At 35.3% G+C, this 18,699-nt stretch overlaps 1 protein-coding gene across 1 annotated transcript in view; it reads right to left on the bottom strand.

The window, feature by feature from the left end:
* Positions 1-2,420: 2,420 nt before the first annotated feature.
* Positions 2,421-18,699, bottom strand: part of LOC581605 (guanylate cyclase soluble subunit beta-1) — a 45,836-nt gene continuing 29,557 nt past the window's right edge. Inside the window, exons 3-8 of the mRNA XM_781593.5 lie at positions 13,497-13,597; positions 8,964-9,939; positions 8,292-8,517; positions 7,204-7,344; positions 5,216-5,370; positions 2,421-4,511 (exon numbers count right to left, since the gene is read on the bottom strand). Coding sequence (XP_786686.3) covers positions 4,373-4,511; positions 5,216-5,370; positions 7,204-7,344; positions 8,292-8,517; positions 8,964-9,939; positions 13,497-13,597 — 1,738 coding nt within the window. The 3' untranslated portion in view covers positions 2,421-4,372. The remainder of the gene's footprint in view (positions 4,512-5,215; positions 5,371-7,203; positions 7,345-8,291; positions 8,518-8,963; positions 9,940-13,496; positions 13,598-18,699) is intronic.

Raw genomic sequence — 18,699 nt, 5'->3', positions numbered from 1 at the left:
TCATATTTTCTATTATCAAGGAGATTTTATGTACTTCGTTGCTGTTTTCACGAAGTGACGGTAGTGAAAAAAAATTGCATTCACTTTGACGATTTTCCTCACTACCGTCACTTCGTGAAAACAAGGACGACTTGATGAGGAATTTATCAAAAGTCTAAAATACTTGAATTTTCTCTTTTGAATATATTTGATTTCAAGACTACAAATAGCTCTCCATAATTTTTAATTTCAACTTAGGATCTTTGTGAAACACCCCCCTGTTGTGCCAATGTTTTGAGAAATTATCAACAGTGCAATATACTTGTGTATCTTTATTTTGCTGTGCCTGTGTATGAATGATTGAATTTGTCATTCATGGGATTCGATAAGAATCATAGTTATTGTATGTGAGATTATGCCGATGTTGTTATAGATTCAGTAAAGTTTTGTTTTTTATTGATCAAACAATTAAAACAGTCAAATTAAAAGAAGGATGATATATATGAAGTGATAGTATCTGTATACTAAATAAATTTGACATTTAAGCAGAATGAATACAAATATCTGTCATGTTTTGATAAACAAGGGATATTTGTCTATTTTTTTTTATATGAACAACAATTGCCTTATTTGTAATTAATTTTTCCTTTTCTTGTCCAGCAAAAGTGGATCATTCATTCCAGAATCCGACTATGCTCATTGAAACCTATTTTTCATGTGAAACATGAAAGAGAGTCGCATTGTGAAGTGGTGTTGCCAGTTTGTTGAAGATCACTTTGTGAAAACTCTTGAGTGATATTAAAATATGAATAAATAATACCAATGGCATTGGGAGTCATCTCAATCATGTCGTGCTTATTATGGCTTTGGCTTTTAGCGTATTATGTTGATGTGCTTTGAGTGAGTGAATTTGTTGACCTCCAAAATTCAGCATGCAGTTACTTTCGCTGCCATATTTTAATCAACTACTCTTTGTGATATAATACTCTTTGTGATATAGAATATAAATGTTTAATTTTTAATAAGCTATGAAAATGATGTCCTTGTGCCACATTGCCAGGCTCATGCGATAGTCATACCGATGGATTCAAGATTGTTTAAAGCCCCACTGTCCTACTTGTAGCTACTTGCTCCCTCTATATAGAAAACTTCCCTAATCGGTGCCTGTTGGTCCCCCATGATCCTCTTTTTGTTATGTTAGTTGAGAGCTGAGTTAGTGAGATAGCCAACTGTCAGTGACCTCGCTGTGTGGTCTAATCCCTTCTGGCCCGGTAGTGTTGACGGACTTTAAAGGTGTCCAGCATAGAATTAATCTATACACATCTTAAAAGGGTTGTCGCAAAGCTACATGTAATTAAGCCTCGCAATGGGTAATTTTGCAAAGCTTTTGTGCTACATAAATCGAATCTGTCAGTTGATGCCTACCATTATGTGAAAATCGATACACATGACAAACGAGCAAACATGTCAATAGGCTCTTATGGCATAGGAAATGTTAATGAGATTGAGCTCAACCATGTTAGTTTCTGATAAGGTACATTATTTTTATGGCAGTGTTTTGCGTGAGTGAATACACATCATCTGTTCAGAGTCGGTTCAGTTTTTTTCTTTGCCTCTCTGCATGGTAGCTCTTTTGCCACATGTGCAATTTTGCAAAAAAAACAATAGGCACCAATTGATGGAAGGTTTACTTTGTGCAACACAATGGCTTTGCAAAATAACCCCTATTTCCTATCTTGATTAGCTCCATGACAATCCTTTTGACATGGGTAGAGATTAATCTTGCACTTGGAACAGTTGAATAATCTTGAATTTAGTCTTTTAGCCTTGGTATGTCTATTCCATGACAAATATAGTGAGGCACAGGGAAATAATATGTGTAGCATAAAAAAAGAGTTAAAGTAAAGATATATATATATATACATGTATATATATATATATATATATATATATATGAGTTAGCAGCCTTCTGTCTAAATCCAAAGTGATATTATGTACCATACATATGATACACATGTATCCTTAAGCATGACAGCTAGGGCTGTTTTTATGACATTTTCTTGAGTTGAGTTTTATGAATTTATTTGTTTAAAACAATATGTCCCACATGGCCATCTAGAATTTTTTCTAAGTTCTTTTATATCATTTTACTACAATTTATTTGATAATGATTCATTGATAGTAATCCATCTTTACACGACCTTTAGCAAAACATATACATAAACACAAAGAAACTTTTCATATTGATGTATTTATCCTTAATTTTAATTTCACTTTATTCACAATTTAAATGTTTCTTTTACAGGGTGTTTTCCAGATAACAATTGAACTCGCCTATAACAAACAAAAACGACAACAACAACAGAGCTATCATTAAATGCTTTCCAATATTTTAATTCTCTAATTTGTAAAATCTGCTTATAGTTTTTTGTTTGTTCACCTCTCATACTGCTCTAACCCGTCCTTGAGTATTAAATGTCGTTTGTTAATCTGAGTAAGGAAAAAGTGCTAAACGTGGCACTGTTAACTTATTTCTTTTATTTCCTTGTTTATATTTCATGTAATACCTATTTATAATAAGATTTTCCCCGGTTAGTATCGCCACGTATCATCATAAATCATAAGAAAGGAGTTCAAAGAGAAAAAAGAAGTACATTATATGGTAGATATAATAAAAACGTCACACTTTCTTTGATTATAATTTTTATTACAAAATAATATTTACAGTATTAATCTTCTTAAATAAATATCATATGTTTTATGTGTCCTCAGGTGTGTGTCTGTGCATTCGATTATTGAATAATAATAATAATACTATTTCTCTTCTAAATATTTTGATATTGCTTGAAACACTCGAATTAAATATAATTCCTGCATTGAACACATCATAACTTTCAATCATTCAGCCCGAATATATAGTATACACGTTGGTCAAATCTTGTTAATATCATATCTTTATCTCTATTTACAATACTGTACAAATATATAAAACGCACTAATCCCCAAACTCTTTGGAAGATATAAACACTCACTTTCCTATCAAGCTTAAATCTATGTTTACAACATCATTATCGCAGATATCAGTTGTAGAATCGAGATTAGTATTTGATGTTTGCTGGTCTAAACAGTAGTATAACTCTGTTTTCGCCTACATGTATATACAAAGAGACACTTAAAGACCGGGTTCAAAATCGACACGCCTCACGGTAAATGTGAGTCTTCAGACATAAACTATTAAGATCTGATTGATATACATCTGTACAAATTCAATTACAGACATATTACATTGGAAGATTAGAAATATATGTGGGGAGAATCCAGGAGCTAGTTTCTCGAAACTGTCAAAGTGTCAATAAGTCAAAGTTTATGAACATCATTTTGAAACGACTGTAAATTCGCTAACGTATGTTTATATCATATGATCAAGAACTTAGGATAGTTTCAAGAAACGCCCCCAGAAGGCTAGTGGGTGCCCATGTTTTTCGAAAGGTCGTTCCCCAATATTTAAATTAAAACTGTCCTCTATGTTTCCGGAAAGTTCACCCTTTTAAACCACAAACCTCTACGTAGTTTTGATTTTGTTTTGGATAGGCATTCACAGTTTTCAAAAAGAAGAACACTAAATTATATCTTCAGGACATGAAAAACCGACTATTATTTCTGAATTTTTGATTAACTTAATATGAGGACAGTAATCAAGGATACATTATTGAAAAACAAGATGCGTGTCAACAATTACCCACCACTATTTAAAATCTACTGTCATCAAGTTAGTGATATTGGCATTTGGATTTTTATAACAACCATGGATATTTCTCTTTCATTTTACATGTAGTGAATCAAAAAAGAAAGTTTCATGGCCTATCTTGTTAGGTTTTGGTTCATATAAGTATTCCATTTTGAATAATCGCGTGTTAATTTGATCAAAGTCACTGCAATAATATTGACCATTCCTGGATATTTAGTTAAAACGAAAAAGTGTAATAGTGTGTAACCTTTGACGTTGATGGTACTTCGTGGACCAGTTCAAACCACACATTGTCTCCCTTGATCAGAGTGATAGATCCAGCAGTTACTGCCTTGACTTCAGCTAGACTATTTATGGTTCAGGTTTAAAAGGGTAATGGAGTGTAACCCTTTAATTTATTTGATGGTACTTCGTGGACAAGTTCAAACCGTAGACTATCTCCCCTGGTCAGCATGATAGATTCAGCGGTTACTGCCTTGACTTCAGCTAGGCTATTTATGGTTCAGGTTTAAAAGGGTAATAGTGTGTAACCCTTTAATTTATTTGATGGTACTTTGTGGACAAGTTCAAACCGTACACTATCTCCTCTGATCAGAATGATATAGATTCAGCAGTTAATGTCTTGACTTGAGCTAGGCTGCATGTTTATGGTTCAGGTTTAGCTTCAGCTGGTTTCCTTGAGAGCAGATAGCATGGGCAGGGTTTAGGCTTGCCTTTCATGTTGATTAGACCTCGGAAATCAAACTGGAAGGTAGGGTCCGCATTCTGTGGCTCCATCAAACAACTAAAACACAACAATATCATAAGAAAATGTGTTATCTAAGGGAAAATATCGTCTTAACGACAAACAGATTGAATCCATGCTTCGCCAAAGAAACTGTTATTAAGGATCAATTACCAAATTTAAATAACATTGCCATCATCATTATGGTGAAAGAAACGCTTTCAACCACTCTGACCACAAATATCCGACAATTTGTGGCTATAAATTCGGTCTGTAAATCCGATTTTGTATCTTTACATGTTAAACTGAGAACAAAGATCATTTGGCCTGAAAAAGCACCGTTCTTGTCAATGGTCAGGTTTTAGGGAGAATATGTATCTTCATCATTTTGGTGTGCAAAACTATCTGTGAGCATTTTACACAAATTAATATTGGCTACTTAATGGTTATGTGGACAGTCTACACACCAATGAAGAAGTTCTCATGCTTATCCTTGTCAAGCTTTGCTTATGATTGCGGTCTCTTGCACTTTTCCAATAGAAAAGTTCGGATAATACTTTAAATTTATGATTATATGTTATGGAAATATTAAGTTTCCTTATTATATACACATATATTATGTAAAAAAAACATTTTGACATGAAGAAATTATTGTTTGTTTATGTTGTATTATACCTTACATTTATAATTATGTTCTTTGTTATTCAGTTATATTTTATATGGAAAAATTGCAGAGATAAAAAAAAAATCAAATCAAGACTCACTCGTATGCAGTATCGGCGATGTTGATCTTGCCCGTGATGCCAGTAGTCTCTGTCCTGGAGGTGAGGTTTACAGTGTTACCAAAGAGACAGTACCTCGGCATACGTTGTCCGACCACTCCTGTCACCACCTCTCCACTGTAGACACCAATGGTGATCTGATCAGAGAGGAAAAGGAGAGGACATTGATCGAGTTATTAAAGACAGTCAATACTACTGGGCCAGAAGGGATTAGACCACACAGCGAGGTCACTGACAGGTGGCTATCTCATTAACTCAGCTCTCAACTAACATAAGAAAAAGAGGATCATGGGGACCAACAGGCACCGTTTGGGGAAGTTTTCTATAAAGAGGGAGCAAGAAGCTACAAGTAGGACAGTGAGGCTTTGAAGGATTAGATTCTGAGAGCGTTTTAGTGTTACAATGGCATATAGGATGCTCTACCAATCCTGCCACTATTTCACTGTAGATAACCAATGGCGATCTGATCTGGGAGAAAGTGGACATATTATATTAGATAGGCAGATAAATAGATCGATAGATAAATAGATACATAGCTAGATAAATTGATCGATATATAGATTGACTGATTGATTAATTTATGAAAGCACAGTGTTACCCTCGCAATCAATGTTATACCATCCTTACTATATTACCAGTCCCCTGAAGTTTTCAGGGATGTCTACATCAGGTGTAGAAAGGACATTGATTAATAAAGGACAAGTCGATCTTGTAAAAACAATGTTGCGAATATTCATAACTATTCATCAATAATTATGTTTAATGTGCAGAAAGGCTTTTTATTGGAATAATGCACGCCAAAAAAGTACATTAAGCAAGGCAACGTTCTTGTAAATATCCTTTATCTCTCACATTTTGTTGACAGGGGTAGATATAATGGTACGTGGAGCCACACAGTCCACAACAAAAGACATATCATCGAATTAAACCATCAAATGTATTATGTTAAACTGAATCGTAAATACAAACAGGATGAAACAATACAAAGACAACTCCAATTTAAATAAAAGACGAAAAAAACAGAGAACTGATTGAGTCCGGCATAGGAAGGAAGAAACTTGTTTTAATATGTGATCTTCCAGAAGATGGCCGTTAAAGAAATATTCTATTCAAGCGGAAAGTTTTTATTTGGATGAGCCCATAATTTAATTCCATCTTTCCCGATGCCAAATACCTTTGGCCACTCGGTATATTTCATCCAAGAATGTACTTCATCGTTGGCAGGGTTCGATATTGGATTATACGAGAAGGTTGGAAGCAGTTTATCAATATATTAAACTCACAAAAGAGAAATTTATATGGATATGATAGAAATTTCCTGAGGCTATCATCATTATCTTCATTCCCAAACATTTCAGAATTTTCAATTTTGTATAGAGATAAAGGAGGTGCATTAACCCTATGGCATTGCAAGAACTATTAAGTTAGATTTGATCCTTTGTACGTATTGTCTCATGAATCTTCTGAAGATTTCATGATAATTCAATTCATTTCAATTCATTTCAATTCAAATTAGATTTTCATTCAAACTCGTCAAAAAGTCCAAAGACTGAAAACGTCTTTTCAAGAAAATGTGAAAGAAATTTATCACACATTTACATATGCATAAAAACGACTTGATCCTGTTTTTTCATTCAAGACATGCCCTGTGTATCATTTAATTGACCTATGTATCACTGCTAATTACTATGGACGAATAATAAGCTTCATAACATTTCTTCAAATATTTTTGGGGGGAGTGCTAGGAGCGTCATGGCGTTACCTGAGCTATACAAACCAATAGAACTACAAAGGTAGAAGCCCTAGTGATTATATCACGTTTGAAAAAGAGCAAGTATAAAAATTGAGACCAATCTTTAATCCGTTTAGCAATGGAAAACTCTATATTTCTAATTCAGTAAAGAAGTATAACTATCAACCAATCGTAAGTTTGGATGCAAACCAGTGTCTTGTATTTTAATGAAACCTACCACTATAGGGTCACCCTCCATGATGACATCTGCAGAGAGTTCTTTCATTTCAAGAGCCATCTTAGCGATGCATTTGGCATGATCAGCACACGGTACGGGTAGACCACTTACTGCCATGTATTTATCACCTACTGTCTCTACCTAAATACGTCAGAGGGAAATAGTGTGATATAAAAAGGTTATGGAAGATAGCAATATCATACTAAAAATTACGAAAACAACTACGACAATAACTACTACTGCTATTACTACTTCTACTACTAATTCTTCTACTACTACTTCTACTACTACTACTACTACTACTACTACTACTACTACTACTACTACTACTACTACTATTACTACTACTACTAGTACCACCACTACTATTACTACTACTACTACTACTACTACTACTACTACTACTACTACCACTACTACTACTAATACCACTTCGACTATTTACTCAGAGTCGTACCCGAAATACTCGAATACCAGTTTGCCCCTGAACCATTATTAAAGTAAGTATACCTTGATGAGTATAGCCGTATGGTATTGGACACAGCGTGGTGTATAGTCTTCCAAACATAACGGTTGCAACTGTGAAATCATTTCTATTTAAACATTTCCCTCTTAAACACATTTGCTGGCATTTTCACTAAATCACAAATCTAAAATAAAAAAGAACTAGTAAATCATACTAATATTTCCCCCACGGAAAACAAGTAAAACGCTGCATTCCTAAAAATTATTCATCAAATCTTTCCGTTCTTGTTAATTAACTTTTATTCTTTATAACCCTTTTTTATAAAGTGTATATCAGTTTAATTGTATGTGCGTTATGATGTCTCAATGTAATATACTGTTTTCATTTTGAAAAAGTCTGTTTATTTTCACGCCGTGTACTATTCTACTATGATATGGCATACGTTATCTATAGTAGTATAGCTTACCATCCCTTATCAAAATATACCACATAATTTATTTACTGTACAATAATGGTATTAAACAAATAAAACATAACAAATATAGAGAAACAAAAATTAAGCGTGTAGTAGGCTCAAAAGAGTTGACATATCATTCGTCTGTATATTGCAAAAAATGGTCACCTTGTAGACGTCTGGGTTATTTTCCATAAGGACGTCAAACTTGGTGTAAACACTGTTGAGAAGGCTGACGATCTTCATAGCGTCGTGTGAGTAGCGACGACAGAAGTCTCCAAACCCAAAGATCCCACTGAACATCAGAGTCACACACTCAAACTTCTTGGCGGGAACAGGTCGATGATGACGTAACTCGTTAGCAACGGATGGAGGGAGGATGGAATAGAGGAGCCTAGAGAGGATGAGTGACAGAACAATGAGAGATATTAGTTGAAGAGGATGCACGGGATTTAATCGAAAACAGAATGTGAAATCTTCACCCTGCAGCACTCCGTCACATAATGTAAAACAGACACGCGAGCATGTTCTTTTTTTTAATCAGCGGTGAATCAACTTTCTTGTACTTCTCTTCACATTTGTTTGACGTTTATGCTTTGATTCCTATGTTGTCATTTGGATTGAGATATAAAGGGCTGTAATCGATTATATAATGCTATATTTAAAGTTCTAGCACACTGAAAATACTTTACTTTACTTTCTACACATAATTCAATTATCAGTCGGGCCTGTTCATAATGTGGGACAATATATTTAGACAAAATCGAAACAGACAATGCATTATTGTAGTTTCCGAAAGGCTCCTGAATGAGTTTAGTGATTATTATTTAGTGCTTATACCTGTCAGTTTTCTTCTTTTCATTCTCGATCTCACGGTAGGTCTGTTGTAGCTTGTCTGTCAGGATCTCTAGCTTCTGGGTGAGTTTGTACTCCTCGTCAAACCTCTCTGAGATCAGTACCAGGTCTCTTGTAGCATCATGCAATGGGATATCACTCAGGTATAGTTCACGTTGCCTCAGCTCATCAAGATTGATGACGTGTGGTGAACAGAGATATAGTAAAACATTGGACTCGGGTACGTGGAGCATCTGGCCTTTGAGCTTGAGTGCTGGGATGGAGCCGTTGCGAGGGTTGTTAGGGTTGACAACACCAGGATTGGTCTTCAGCACGTAAATGGTATTGGCATGACTGAGGATAGACTTGAAGGTGAACTCCATGTGAGGGCGCACGATGTGAAATAAGTCCGTCATTCTGCAGTTAGGATTAATGATGTTAGGTACAATCCTTTGAATGGAGTTACCCGCTTGCTCTACGTGTAAATCAGCATTGAACATGATGTGGAAGGGCAGGATCCTGCACAGTGTTGATGGACTGATTTTGGGTTCCTTGGAGAGAGCCAGTAAGTTCTGTCGAGCCTGCTTCTCAATCTTCGCTGTCTCCACCTTCTCGATGATGGCAAACTGAACATGATCGCAGTCTTCGCCTTTATTCTTGATGATCTCAACATGGACTTCGGAGCCATGGAGGGTCTTTGCTACACTGCGTACCAACCCGATGACGATGTGCTCCAGCCCTGGTCGCTCGGAGTAGTAGTGAAGGACAAGAGCGCCATCACTGTCTCGTGTACTGCATCTGAATGAAGGTGCTCGCATTCCTGGGTAGATTGAGGCAAGATGATCGTGGAGAGCATCTAAGTTCTGCAAGAAGTGACGTGTGGTTGAACCGAGGACGTTCAAGATGTTGTCGTAGCCAGACTCGACGCAAAATTCAAAGAACATCCGACCGAATGCCTCCAACAGATCATTGGCACTTATTTCTGAAGACAAAATAAAATGAAAAGACACGAAAGAGACAAGGAGAGAGAGAGAGAGAGAAAAAAAAAGTGAAAGTGAAAGGAAGAAGAGTATTAGAAATAATGATTGATGTATAGCACATGTCTTATTTGTTTTTTTCTTTAAAATGTTTCTCAATAGTATAACAAATATTCAACAAGTGTTTAGGACCCATTGGAAAACAGCATTGCAGCGTAAAGCGATATATTAAAAGAATATCTATTGTAATCAAATTTTCAATAAACCAACCGACCAACCAAACAATAATAAAAGCACCTCTGTCGGATTATTGTCACAAAATAAGGTGTCATCGCTCTTCTCAATCCGTTGTCACTATATTCTGTCGAGCTGTAAGATAAATGGTCTTCGAGCCATATTGATTTGCGATGTTCATATGTCAACCGCAATGAAGGAGTGGGACATTAGAACGATGACGAGCCTTGGTTAGTGTGAGGAGGGCATCATCTAGGCCTGTCCTCATCAGCTCGAGATTGCCAAATAGCCCGCTATTTCTGATGTGGGAAATAATCTCGAAGTTACAAATCGTGTCCTCATCAGCTCGATACTGAAGCTCGAAACTTGAAACTCGAGCTCGAGCTCGAAAATTTTTGCTCAGAGTTCGCGCAGAGTGCGAGTCTTCCGGCTGGTGAAGACGCACCGGACAAATAGCGGGATATTTTGCCATCTAGCCTAAGATATCTTGGGATGATTATCTCTACCAAATATCCCGCTAATTGCAACTTCGGGCTGATGAAGACTCAAATTAACTGGATAATTTGCAATCGGGATAGTTCATAGCAGGTTATTTGGAAATCTCGAGCTGATGAAAACATGCCTTATTCATCTTCTTGGAGGATAACGGTTAGGCCAACGTCTCCTTCAAGGTAACTTAGTCTTAGCTCCAAGTCTCAAATTATTTTTATTTAAATTTTTAGGGATGGCAGCTATTAAAGGGTTTTCTTTTGGAGCATCGGAACGTTACAGCGATCTGGTAATTTTATTTGCACTTCGTTTGTTTTAAGATTAAATCCAGATCCGTCTTTGTCTGATAAAAACTACTGTTATTGGTATGATGACCTTATTTGTCATATAACCTCCCTTTTTAAATTCAGAGTGGTCTATTATACCCTTTCAAAGATAGAAATTTATTTTAAACACTTTGCATTTGTTCAGTAAGCCTACATAAGAACATAATAACGTATTAACACGAATTGTACAATTGAAGTGGCTTTATCTGTTAAAAGAGTGGAAATTGCATATTAACTTATTGCATTGTATAATTGTATATGATGTTTTGTTGAATAATATTTTGAGAAAGATCTACGATCGATTTTGTACAATATATATCAATTTACTGAGTGACAACCGTTCCCTCCCCTCCGTAACTCAGGAGTATCACACATTTTGATGTGGGCCCTTTGATAAGTTGTGCAATATCTTAATCTTGTCATGAATTGATCTTAAAAAGATGAATTTTCAAATCAACCCAGCTTGCCCATATTATAGGAAAATTTGTTTTAAAATACTTTTTGTTATATTTCATGTTTCAAGTCCTTCATTGTATTGACCTGTGCATTGTTTTTTTTAAAGGACCCCAAGGAAGAACAAAAATGTTCTATACACATTGTTGAATTGTGCTTTCCTCTGATTGTTATCTATGTACATGTATAAATACTTTATTTTGTATATTTTTCTTTGTATAATATATTTATCCGATTTCGAAACAAAAAACAAAAAAACAACTACAACATATAAACTAGAATTATTGTGTGTTCCCCTTTGTTTTTGCACAATAAAGGTGATAATGAAAATAAAATAAAAGAAGGTACATCGTGCCTGATACCATTCTTCTCTCCAACACCAAATGCTTCTTTCAAAATGAGACTACCGTTGATTGAGCACAGCACGACCTATGCGATGATATTTAATTGAAAAGCTCTTTCTGAGATTATTAGAAAGCATCTCTCTAGGACGTCGCTTGACCTCCTCAATATCTCTCACACCACCGATCATTATCTGGCTAAGCTGGGTCTCATCCTTTCTATCCTATTTTTCTTAAAAATCGTTATCAAAATCAGAAACGTATTGGACGATAAAATGATTAATCATTTATGTATTGATAATAAAAAAGCCATTTTTTGATACACTGATTTTTTTAAAAAATATCTTAGATCTGCCTAATTTTGTTTTCAGAGTGTAAACAATATAATTCATTCACAGTATTGACCCGAGTGTGGTAAATTGCTAGCGTAAAAGAAGATACTGTTTTCGGCCTTGACATTGTATTGACAAGCGGGCTTAGGTGTTCCGAGACGAGAGGAACAATATGCAAGACAGCTTTATCTTATTGATGCCATTTTCTTTTCAAGGTGTTCTCTTTCTCATTAAATCCTCAAATCACAAACATAACAGTAAAAAGGATATAGGAGAGTGGTACAGAGTGAAACAGAAAGAAAACGAATTTGGATTGAGAGAGTGAGTATGAGAGAATCAAATAATCATTGTTTCCTCAGGGAATAGAATATAACATTACCGATTCAAGGCATACGTATCTTTAGTTTCTTTTTAAAAGTGTATTATTCGTAATTGATATTGTTCATGTGTGACTACAGAAGGCACGCTCTCATGAAATGGAATACAACATTGACCCCGGGTCATTTATTTGTGTGAAACCCCATATTATGTTACCATTTGATTTATTTTGAGTGGCCGACCAAAAGTGCTGTTATGAACATAATTAAGAGGCATGTTTTACGTGTTTATGCGAGTCGAAGGAAAATAGTAAACAGAACGATTATTAATTATTCAGCCAAAATTGCTGAACGAGATTATTTATGATTGTAAAAGGGAAACAAACAAATAACTTATTAGGCGTAAAACTGACATATTTATAATGACGCATATACAAATCACGAATTTTAAATGTACTGATTTCTCATATATCAAAAATTATAGGCCTATATTAACTTTTCTCAAATGCATTGGGGGATTCTCGCTAACAATTGTGATTTTTAACCGGATGGAATGTAGCTTTCAACAATATTCACTAATTAAAAAAGGTAGGCCTACTGGTGTTTTGAAACTTTATTATTCTGGTTAGCATTCTTGCTTTCTTCGCAAAATAAACTTTCTATATACTACATATATTTGAATATCACGGCTGATAATGAGAAGAGCCTTTCAATTCTACAGAAAACATTATACTTTAATAAGACCCTTCTTATTCTAAACAGGCGATATGACCCAGTGTGTTGGCTCAGTCAGTAGAGCGTCCGCCTCACAACCGGGAGGTCGTGGGTTCGAACCCCGGCAGCGTCATACCAAAAGACGTTATAAGACGGGAGTAGCTGTTACCTTGTTTGGCGTTCAACAATAAGGGAAAAAGAGCAACATCGATCTGGCGCAGCTCAGTGGCTGCCGGGCCCACGATCAATTGGGCAAAAAGAATTTCCATTTTCGGTTTTACTTAATACAATTTGGATTGGACATTAAAAGATTATTTTGATCCTAACTAATCTAAAAGTAATTATGATATCCTTACCGAGTACTTTGACGGCGGCTCCGACTAGATCATAAGATAAGACATCGTCATACACGATTCGGACTAAGAAACTGCCTTCGATCTCCACAGCGGCTTCGCGTCTGGGGAAGAAAAATGGTTTGTACGTTGGTTACAACAGAATAATAAGCATACACAAATTATCGAATTATATAGAAAATACTGTATATACAGAAAACGTTTAGTAAACGTCCATCGGTGAACATTCACCATAACAAAGACTGGAATGGATTCTGTTTGGAGCCAGAAGGGCATCAACTCATATACTTTACCACATAGTTGAGGTCATTCTGGCTCTGAACAGACGTACTGCTTATAATATAATAAAAGGAATGTCCTTTGTCTAAAGTGGCAATCTTATAAGAATCTATATTTGAAAGAGTATACCGCTCAATTCAAATAAATGTGGACCGTCCCTAGTAGTGTCATTACAGCGTAAAACCTTTTTGGTTTTGCGTGTGTGCGTGTGTGCGTGTGTGTGTGTGGTTGAGTGTGGGTGTGTGGGTGAGGATGGTGTCTATGCCTTCAGACTTCTTCCATTACGCAATAAGACATGGTGAAGACAGTGTAATAAGTATTAACTGTTGGATTTGTTTTGAAGCTTTACTCGATATGAGATTTGTTTAATGTGACTGATTTGATCCATATTTGGGCAGTCATTCATATCGAAAAAAATACATATTAACCCCAAGTCCTCTTCTGTCCTCACCCCTCTCTTTCAATTATAAAAAATGGTTTTTCAAGAGGAAAATAGAGAGTAAGTTCAAATTTACCATTGAGATTGATAGCCCTAGTTTTAAAGCAATGTAAAAATGGGTATTGTTTCGTACAACATAATAAATGGATTACTTTTGATATCCCTACCTAGGTTTTAACTAAGATGCTACAGTTTTGTTTAAGGTAAAATGGGTAACATGGAGTAGTCAAATGAGGGTAAGAATTGGGTTATTGAATATCAAGTTTCTGACAGGTTGTATGGCAGAGTTTGCCCTTGTCATTGGCAGTATTTGCTTGTCTAGTACGTGCTTGCCATAAGACGCCGTGATTCCAGCTTCCTCTAATTGCGTTCAGACCCTCTTCCATTCATCCTCGATATAATGAAACCACGACAAGGGTCCTTGTATGCATCTCTTATCCTCCACTCCTCTTCCTCTCTTCCTCTCTCTCTCCCCTCCCACTTCCTCTCTTCCTCTCTCTCTCCCCTCCCACTTCCTCTCTTCCTCTCTCTCTCCCCTCCCACTTCCCCTCTCTGTATGTTTTTCAACTGTCTTTACATTTTCAATTGGAAGCTAGCAACATGCACAGCATGATCGCAAACATCTTCAGAAATATGCATGTTCGCTCTTAGGTATAGTACCTAATTCCACCACTTCAAGCTTGGTTCCGAGCTTATCAATGAATTCACTACTAGCAAGTGGAAACTATCACCATAAATATTCGATCAAAAAGGTTTGTCATAGGTCTTGTATTTTGTTCTGGTTACTTTTCTGTCTATTTTGGGTATTTTTTTCCTTCTATTTCTTTATTTAAGCAAGGATGCTGTAGCCTACTCCCATACTGCAAAATTCCCGTTAGACTATGAATTGTTTAATTATTAATCAACCCTCCATTTCAGATACCAAAACAACTTGCAATGGTTACCTCTGTAGCTTAATCATTCTCGCCATCAATGACGTATATCTGGTAATCTTGATTGAAGAAACGACTCTCAACTCATTTTCATGACGTAAACCTGCTTAGTCTTATAGCACATGACATTATGTATAAATCTCTAAACAAACACTTGGGGAAGTTTGCATTGCTAAAAACTTATCCATGGTAATATACCTAAATGATAACCTTTAGGTATTGCTCGATGTCTTTAACCACTGTACATGAAATCTTCATGAGATGTCCATCAGTGAGGAATTGCGGTGAACATAATATCAATTTAAAGAGAATGGAACCATGTTTTAATACATCTTGCATTATGCCTATAAAGATAAGTTACCTCGAGCGATCTGTTTATAGATGATGTTAATAATAATACTAATGATACATCAGATTTATAAGGCACCAAATCCACTTGACAATCAAATGTTCAAGGCGCAGCTTGCAAAAGATGAAATGTTGAATACCATTCATACTTTATCAGATACTCAAATATATATACCGGACATAGTAGGAATGAATTGCTATTTTTGAAGTTGTGACTTTTACTGATGATTTTGAAAGGGCTGTATTCTTTCTCAAATAAGAATCAATCACATAAATCTCTGAAACGGGAACATCATCGAGGACTCAATAGCAAATTGCCTCTTTAAAATGGGATGGTATAAACATCAATCGCGATTTAGACCTACATACACTATATTGAGCATACTCTAAACTTCCCTCCCTCCCAAGCTCTTCCCCTCCCTAGTTCCCATATCTCTCTTGAAGATACACAAACACACACACCACCTCTCTCTCGCGCGCACACACACACACACACCCGCACATCATCATCAAACACCTTGTTCTCACATTCTTTCGCAGTCATTTTCAAAACCCCTTTTCACCTAATTCCAAATCGTTATAAATTCAATCCATTTCAGCGTTTACATACTACCTCTCTGTCTCTCTCTCTCTCTCACTCACACTCACACACACACATACGCACACACACAGTCACATTCACACACACAACTTTTTTTACCTTGTCATCCCCTCTCACTTTTAAATTATCGCATCATTCTTTTTCTTTCCTTAATTTTCCTCACTGTCTAGCTAAGCATCTTTTCTTGCTTTTCTGTATACATTATTCCGTTTGAGAGATCTAAATGGTAGACGCTTGGTAACAGCACGCCTGGAGAAAAATGAAACAGGAAAGAGAACGGAAGTTTCTACTTTCTGCTTGCGAATAAAAAACAATTTCTCCCACGTGTACGACTGAATGCCTGTCACTTCCACGACGTCTACCTTCCGTTAGGATGCCGTGTTCTAACCCTGATTTATAGAGTCGAACATTGCCTCAGACTTGCCTATCATGAATATTGCATGGACGTAGTTAGTATGGGCGCATGACTGATAAGGGAGAGGGTGCTTTTTAAGGTTCAACACGTATCCCATTCGTTTCGTTTATTGGTACTCGAATATTTAGTGCATTCCTCCTGATATATCGACATTATTAAGATACAATTATACATGTACATGTACCTATTTTCGAAGACCTTCATCATTTCTTTGGAAAAAAGCTTCATTTGTCTTTTTTTTTATTCCGTCAGTGAATTCAAGAATCGTAAATTAAATGGTGAGAACAAAATCAAATAGGTAATGTTGAAAATGTATGATTTATAATGGGTTTCATTACTATTTTGTTCTTTATTAAGAGTTTCACATCAGGAGCTAATTAAATGTCACAACTGTGAAACAAATCTTGATAAAATCATGTTATAAGTCTGATAGATTTGGAAAACGAGGGAGTCTGTTCTTTTCCTTAAATTTATTAAAAGTCCTGATATTCTATATTTTCTTTGAAACATCCTCTTTGTTGCATGATCCCATTAAATCTTATTACAATAATAAAACCGGTAATGGATTTCAGTTAGAATGAATTAGATTATGCATTGAGGATTCTTGTAGTTATATTGTTAGTGTATACTGGGAGTGGGGATGTAAGTTAAGTGGATTCCTAAGATGATGTTAGTAGCCCAGCGTGCAGTTGTTATATTGCCATATTGAGTGTGGATGTGAACAAAGAGATTAATATGAAATGTCAAGTTATGATGAATCTGTTATGCGCTAACGGTTCAGTTGCTTTATTGATGCAAGATAATTCTCTGAGTGTTCGAGTGCGATAGTTTCAGTGTTTTTTCTTCTCGTTTACACATTGTGATTATTTAGGCTATGTTTAGTAAAATATCAACCATGCATTTGCCCTGAATTATTAACAATTTCATTTATTTTTACGATTATATAGAGAATGATATAGCAAATCTAATGAAACTTTATCTAGCGCCTAACTTTAACACACTTCTTATCAACTTAATCATGTTCTACTTTCAAAGGCAGTTCTTGTGTCGGATGCGATCCAAAAAGATGTAAGCAAGAAATATCATCTCTTAATGAAAATCTTTTTATAATTCCATCAGCGTCCTATACGGCTGATGTGATAAGCACACCTATATATAAGTATGCAGTGACTGTCTGTGATAATATCAAATACATGATCAAGCAAGTAGAACTTATTAATAATAACCTTTGACGGAGTAAAAAAGAAAACACAATCTAATATCCAAGTCAGCGTACATTTTTGCATTATTAAACGTTCTTAAACAACATTGTCCTGATTACTAATTCATTGTTAGCTATCAACCTAACATTTTATTGAATGATATTCCACACATGGTTTGATATCGGGGAAAAGTGAGTGGAATGGAGAGAGGTCTGTGAAAGCCGCTTGATATACGTGCTAAAGTAATATACTGAACGCCTGCCGGTGAGAAATATGAAAGTGCGCCATAGGGGTCGTGGAAAGGGAACTTTATTCGTTACGTATTATGTCTCGACGTCATGAAAAAACAATTTTTGCTTTATTTTTAATGTTTATTTATTCAAGATGAATTAAACATTCTAAACGCTGGTTTTAGTTGTTGATAAATTATAATTTTTAATTTAATTCCACAATGTTTTATTAAATACATCATAGCATATGTGCGCATTTCCCATACAAAGCAGCCGAAGCAAGATCAATCATGTTAACATATAATATTGTAATAATTTTTTAAACATTTAAATAGATAAGAACATGTTACTAAAACAAGGATACACAATAAAAAGAATGATTAAAACATGCCATGCTTAGGTAACATGGTAAGAAGAGATATTACACAATGATCTGATTAAGAATGAATTGCATTTGCACTAATTCAAAAAATGATCAATACGGACTTAAATTGGCATAATATATATGCAAGACAAGAAGACTAGTACTATATAGAAAAACAGTTTCATCCTTTTTATGATACAACTAACATAACTATTCAACTCTAATACATAATCAAAAACAAGAAAGAAAAGTCAGAGAGAAAAATAACCTAAAATAGGGCAAATGTTTGAATAAACCTGATGGATCATATTATACTGCATTTCTCATTATAACTGCAATTCTAACAAAAATGAAAACCAAGTAAGCTTGAAAAATATCTATTTATTTAACTGAAAA

The sequence above is a fragment of the Strongylocentrotus purpuratus genome, unplaced genomic scaffold (assembly GCF_000002235.5).
Source record: "Strongylocentrotus purpuratus isolate Spur 01 unplaced genomic scaffold, Spur_5.0 spur5_scaffold_11, whole genome shotgun sequence".
Taxonomy (NCBI): domain Eukaryota; kingdom Metazoa; phylum Echinodermata; class Echinoidea; order Camarodonta; family Strongylocentrotidae; genus Strongylocentrotus; species Strongylocentrotus purpuratus.
This window is presented reverse-complemented; position numbering and strand designations above follow the sequence as displayed.